General features: G+C 40.7%; 1 protein-coding gene across 1 annotated transcript in view; it reads right to left on the bottom strand.

Moving 5' to 3' along the window:
• LOC122255459 (kynurenine/alpha-aminoadipate aminotransferase, mitochondrial) overlaps nucleotides 1–5,997 on the bottom strand; it is a 6,560-nt gene extending 563 nt beyond the window's left edge. Inside the window, exons 1-10 of the mRNA XM_086537343.1 lie at nucleotides 5,867–5,997; nucleotides 4,691–4,776; nucleotides 4,413–4,581; nucleotides 3,522–3,711; nucleotides 2,238–2,369; nucleotides 1,990–2,133; nucleotides 1,532–1,711; nucleotides 736–862; nucleotides 466–515; nucleotides 113–271 (exon numbers count right to left, since the gene is read on the bottom strand). Coding sequence (XP_086393469.1) covers nucleotides 113–271; nucleotides 466–515; nucleotides 736–862; nucleotides 1,532–1,711; nucleotides 1,990–2,133; nucleotides 2,238–2,369; nucleotides 3,522–3,711; nucleotides 4,413–4,581; nucleotides 4,691–4,757 — 1,218 coding nt within the window. The 5' untranslated portion in view covers nucleotides 4,758–4,776; nucleotides 5,867–5,997. The remainder of the gene's footprint in view (nucleotides 1–112; nucleotides 272–465; nucleotides 516–735; nucleotides 863–1,531; nucleotides 1,712–1,989; nucleotides 2,134–2,237; nucleotides 2,370–3,521; nucleotides 3,712–4,412; nucleotides 4,582–4,690; nucleotides 4,777–5,866) is intronic.
• Between the last annotated feature and the right edge of the window lie 669 nt (nucleotides 5,998–6,666).

Genomic DNA, 6,666 nt, shown 5'->3' with positions numbered 1-6,666 from the left:
TCAAACCAAGGACTTCCAACGGGGTATCAATCAGTCCCACATTCTTTAAATATCTATTCGTTTAATGACCTACGTAAAATCATGAACAGTAGAAACAACGCGAAAAAAGTACCTTATCCATCTGCTCAGGAGTAATAGTGGAGTAAGAAGCCCTCATGTACTGGCAGGGAAGATCCCGCTTGGTGGTGAAGCCCTTGCCAGGAACCAGTAGGATGTTCCTGGCCACGCCTCGCTCTAACAACAGGCCCTCTGTGTCCTTCACTCCCAGGACCTGTGAAGACAAGTGTAAGTCATGTAATTAGAATATACAAGGCAATTAGTTATCAATGATCTACTGTATTCTTATTGACTCTCTATTAAATACAGTTTCAAGTTCATGGATTGTAGTCATCGGAAGCAAAGAATTCTGGTTGTAGATGTAGAGCGTATCACAGATTGTAAATCACAAATCCATTCTGATATTACCTTAAGCCACAGAAACATCCCCCCTTGAGGCACATTCCATTCGCAGAGGCCTGTGTTGAGAGAAGAATTACATCATCGGGATAAACGCAATGCTTACGTTTGAGAATATTACTCGAGGTATCCTCATATCAAATCCTAATCTTGTATCAGCACTAAATTATGATCACATCTAGACCTATCTTTTTTTCTATTTCCTCTAACTTAAAACTAAAGAAGAAGAATGAACAGGAAAGAAGGCACGAGAATAAAACCGAAAAGGATTCAGCTTGCCCGTAAGATGTTTCTCGGCAGCTAACACGATGGCGTCGCGCTTGCTTCGGTAAAATTCCCGTACCTCCTTCACGTGCCGATGGAACCCGTCCAAGCCCCAGTAGTTGAACAGCTCGGCTATCAGCACCTGTCACGGTAGAAAATGCTTTATGACCTGGAAATTAATTGAATATCCCAAAGATCCAGCTATTCAAGGTTGCACACTGATTAATAGCAGTAAGGATATCTAAGATACATGAACAATATGATAGCTTCAAAAAGGGTCGTCACATGAATAAGTTTACTAGAAATTTTAGCTTCGCTTCTAAGGAGAAAGGTATACAAGAGAAGGGAAAAGAGGAGTAACGCTGTACAGACTTTGGCAGAAGAGGACATGGACACGGAAACGAAGGAAAGGCAGTTCGGATCGAAGTACGTGGTGAACTGCGAGAAAGATGGGTGTCATAAGACATCAGAAGATAGTGGACAGCGAGTTTAAGAGAAACGATCTATACAAATGTTTCCAGTCCAGTGGTCGCCAGATAGATGGGAATCCGCCAAGGTAAAATTGGGGGCTCGTGAGCTTCGTTGAATATTCGTAGAGAAAATAAAAGAATACTGTCCTTCATTTGATTGCATACTTGGTTACCCAGGTTTGTTGTCCGTTAATACAATCGACTTATTAAGAAAAAAAACAAAAAAACATGAAAAGTCTGGGGTCAGTTGGATAATTCACTCAAACAAATTGGGCTCTCGGTGTCGAAAATGTTTATACCCTATCGAAATAGACAAACCCAGACCATAAATAGACAGATACCTGGGACAGTCCTGCTGAGCCCAACACCGTGGCCATTATATGCTGACTGATCTTCTCGACGAGAACCTTGGGTCCCGTGACGTAGCCCACGCGCAGTCCGGCGCTGACCGTCTTGGAGAACGAGTCGAACCTCAGCACGCGGCCCTCCGTGTCCAGACTCAGGAAGCTCGGCGGCAAGTCCTGCTCGCCGAGGACGAGTTGAGCTTTTATTGTTGCACATCGTTACCTATCTAACTATGTGCGAGTATGTATGCATATGTTTTGTATGTGCGTATACGGGAGATCATATGACAAATATGATAAAGATGGAAAAGGGAATTACCTCCCATCACAGTTCGCACGCACGCACACGCACACACGCACATACACACACACGCACAGACACACACACACACACACATATATATATGTGTATATATATTGCTTGAATGCCATGAGCACTGTCTCATCATACTAACATCTATAAACTGCAGAAAGTAGTAGGGGTCGTCCTCGAGGATGAGGAAGTCGTACTCGCAGGCAAGGGCGTAGATCTCACGACGTCGAGCTTCACTCATCGTGGTCCCCGAGGGATTGCTGCCGCTCGGGTTCATGTACATGAACTGTGGATACCCTGAGTTGTGAAGATCTCATACTAGGAGTGCCATCGCCATTGCATTAGATAAGGAACTGTACTAAGAGAAATGCAAAGATCAGAAGAAATTACCTTAATTTGTCTCCCAGGATCATTTCCTCCAGTTTCGGCTTTCCAGCGAGCTAAGGTCGACCTCAAAACATCAGGTTTCATGCCTTCACCATCTTCTTCAATCGCAAGATAACGAGGATTGAGCGCGCTCAACTGAAATATTGTTTACAGCGTTGTCGTCAATTGCACCTCATCCGCCACAGTCAAAAATGTCCCTGAGGGGCAGTGATTCCTAAACCGTGTGTCTCGCCACCCTGGATTGCCATGGGCAGACTTTTGGTTACTCTCATTACTTATGTGGGTTATGTGTCTGTTTTCTGGGTATGCAATCCATGCTTATTCCTAATGAAAATGAAGTTTCGAGCAGCAATAATTCGCAGAATAGGCGGAAACGAATCTACTGTAAATCCGTGTATGATGATAAACTAGAAAGAAAGAAAAGGGTACTGCAGATACGACTTAATTCATTTATTTAATTCTCGGGTACTATCACTAAGAGAAATGGGGACAACTACTTTAGGTTGTTGTAGTTGCCATCCCAAGTTCGTTTAATTGTAACTGTGTCATCTTTGGGACACTTATTACAAAGTTATTGGAGCCAAGTGTCCTGAAGCTTAACCCTCTCTGGACGGGTGGTACACTACTGTACCGCTCATTCAAAAGCCCGGTGGCCGGGTGGCACAATATGGTGCCAGTCATTTAATTGATTTAGGCCTAAGCGTTCGAAAGCCCCGGCATTGTGACATGCAAGGCTGGAATGCCCAAAGTGCGGAATGGTATTTTGTTGTCACGGTATTACAAACATGACCTTTGATCCTTTATGTCAGAGGTCTTTTTGAGACCTTGGCCCACTTCCGGCAGACCTAAACACGCATGACCTATTGTCCCACATATTTGAAGTAGGAATTGAATGCATTCATGCAATTAGTGTAAATACAAATGCACATGTACCAAAGGCCAATGCACAAGGAGAACAATTGTAGATAAGGCATATCACAGCTTATACCAAGTGGGTCACGGTTGGGAACCAGCCCATGACCCACTGGCTGAATACCATTATCCTACTTAGGGTCTTAAGATGGATTGAATGTTATAATTACACATTCGTATGTCAATATAACTTTGAGGTGAGAATAGGAGTTAAATTACTGAACTCTCCCATTCTACATTGTATATTGTGTCAACTGAACGCTAAAATAGATAGTCAAATGCAGTAACACGTAGAGGACACACCTACAAGAATATATAAATGTTATACCTGTGAGTTTATGTTACGATACATGAATTCCAAACACGTGACCTTGCCTCTGCGAATATGCCAGCGTAGCAAGGCTCAGGGATGATCACGTAGTCACCGGGGTCAGTCAGCATGACAAAGGCCTTGGCTAAACCGTCCTGCCCGCCGACCGTCATCACCTGCTGTGTGGTGGACCAACACGGGGGCGCGTGCAGCTGCTGCGTCAGGTTCGCGAGGTGTTTCAAAAGCGGGGCGTAGCTGCATGAATGGTGTAAATCATGAATGCAAGAATGCAATATAGATTGATATATGGTATATATGGTCTGTTTCACTTGCTACATATGAAACAACATTTTGGGAAATACTTCGTGTTGGGAGTATTGGAGTCTTCATCGCACGAATGCATTCAGAAAAAAGGATGTTAAACGGAAGCGTTTAAATTAAATGCTAGACACATAAGGGAACGCACACATTGACAGACACACGCACACCCACGCACGCGACAACAACGCACACACGTGAATCGCTTTGGGAGACTTGCAAAGCTCCACTTGATTACGCCAACATACACACGTGTTACCGAACCTCGACACCCACACACACACACACACACACACACACACACACACACACACACACACACACACACACACACACACACACACACACACACGCACGAATAAACAAACACATACACGAATGAATCCGGAATCTGTGGGAGGACCTGCCTGCCACAACATTCCCAGCGATGGATTCAAAAGATTATCTCCAAAGATGATTAAAGTCTTCACCGCACGAACATATGTAGAAAAAACGGTTGCACTTCAATAACTCTCGTAGCACCACAGACACAATAGTAAAACTGCCTCCAAACAATAGAAATACACATGAAAAGGCACATCAAAAAAGAGTGTGAGAGCACGTGCTTAGAGATAGATATAAACTTATAGTATATTCACCCCGTCGGACCTCCATACTGCAGCGCACTGGCCATGAGGTCGTGACCCATTTCGATGACGTGGCCATCTCTGAGTTTGACCTTCGCCTCGCAGAAAGGGAACATAGAAGCGTTGGGAAGACCTCCTGCCAGCCACAGCAATTCCGGTGGGGGGTTTTGTAGATACTTCCCTAAGAAAATGAATGTGAAAGGGGTTATACCGAGCGAGGGAGAGAGTATTGAGATTACTTAATATTCGCGGAATATTCAGTGACAGACCGACTTTCCGAGGCAACTTACTAAGGGACCCGATCCATGAAGTTTGGCGACGACGAGCATTTTCCGAGAAGAATTTATAGTAGTCCATCCTGAAGATGAATTCAGATCTGAAATAGGAAAAGAGAGACTTCACTTATTCGCCATTTTCATGCGCCTATTGGAAATGCTTCAGAACAACCAAAAGTTTGTACTGAGTGATAGGATGCTAAATTAGTGCTCAACAGCAGCATGATTCTTTTCTGAAATGTGGCCTCATTCTAGATGCTCCATTTTGTATATTTCAGCGTAAAATTACCGCTATGATACTCTAGTGCATCATAGGAACATTCAAAATTGGTCTAAATCGCTTTGAAATCTGTTTATCATAAAACTCGTACATGGGACGAATGCGAACCTTAATGGAAAATATTAGACGTTAAAGTTCAAAGTTCATTTCTAAAGATACGAATCAGTGAGACTCAGGTATTAGATTTACCTCGGCAACCAGAGCACATTCCATTTAGAGAAGTAGTACAAAAAAGCCCTTGAAGAAAATATCCTGACACTACGAATTGCAAGGTCTCTCTAGAGTGGTCTATACATGCACTAGACTATGGTCTTCTTATAGCTTTGCCCTAGCTTATTGATTAACAGTCACTGGAAATATCTGCTTTACCAACAATGATGTCTCAGCAATTCCTGAACATGAAACTGGCAAATCATTTAGGCATAGTTCCTATGCCTATTCATGTGTATACAATGTATATAGTATGAATAAACATATCAAAATCAAAATCAAATCGGACCGATCGTCCAAAACCCAAAATAAACGGGATTCTTCCGATGTTCCTCAGCCTCAGGCTATGCTAGGATAGGTTAGATTAGGTTCGGCTATGCTAGATGAAGTCAGGCTAGGAACCAGGGAATATAGGGGACAGAGAACGTGAACAACCTCTGCTAGAATTGAACCTTAGCTTATATCAATCGTCCCACTTCACGTGGTATTTATGCGTAGTTATAAGAATAATGAAACACGTGGATGCGAAAAGCCAATACGAGGGTTCAATAAGTAGAAGTCAACATAATAAACAATAATGACAGGCAAAATATCGAAGCAAAATTTCAAAACATATAACGGATACCACCAAACACTGTCACTTTGAAAGAAACTGCTAAATTATAGACTGCCAAGACGAAACCAGACAGGGAGAGGCTTACCTTCCCAGAGTCGACAAGAATGTGGCTTGTAATAGTTTATCAGGCACCTTGTTGGCTGTTACTTGTCATGCGCTACCTGTTACAAACTTTATAAAAAAATTAATCTTATAAATGCGTTTGCTCCTCTGCTATCGCTCGTGTTTGTTTGATATTGTTAGTGAAATGTTAGTGAGTTACATATACCCATGATATATCTATAAACAATAAACTTTGTTTTTAATTTGCAGCAGCTCCCGCAGTACCTATGAAAGGGTTAGATATTCAAAATCACGGTCGGGAGAACCTACTAACCACAAGGGGAGTATGCGATTAGGCGATAGGCTTCTTTGGGATTACATTGTATCACACACGCACAGAGATATATGTATATATATATATATATATATATATATATATATATATATATATATATATATATAACTGATATGTATGTTACATATGAATTATAATATATATATATATACTTTAAATATATATATTTATACATATATATACATATAATATCGATATACATAATTAGTATAAAATAGTATATATATATATATACGTAGGTATATATATATATATATATATATCATGCATTATATATGTATATATAATACATATATAGTGATATATACATATGTATACTATAAATATACATATTTATGATACTATAATATCATATATATATGAATAGGTATATAATGATAAATATATATATAACAGTCTATATAAGTGTATAGTATATATAGTAGTTATACATATATATACATATAGTATATATATATATAGTACTGAATATTATATATATTATATAT

This window comes from Penaeus japonicus, unplaced genomic scaffold, assembly GCF_977035675.1.
Source record: "Penaeus japonicus unplaced genomic scaffold, GWHDUDI00000001_assembly GWHDUDI00000005, whole genome shotgun sequence".
Lineage (NCBI taxonomy): Eukaryota > Metazoa > Arthropoda > Malacostraca > Decapoda > Penaeidae > Penaeus > Penaeus japonicus.
The sequence above is the reverse complement of the archived record's forward strand: the minus strand, read 5'-3'. Positions and strand labels throughout refer to the sequence as shown.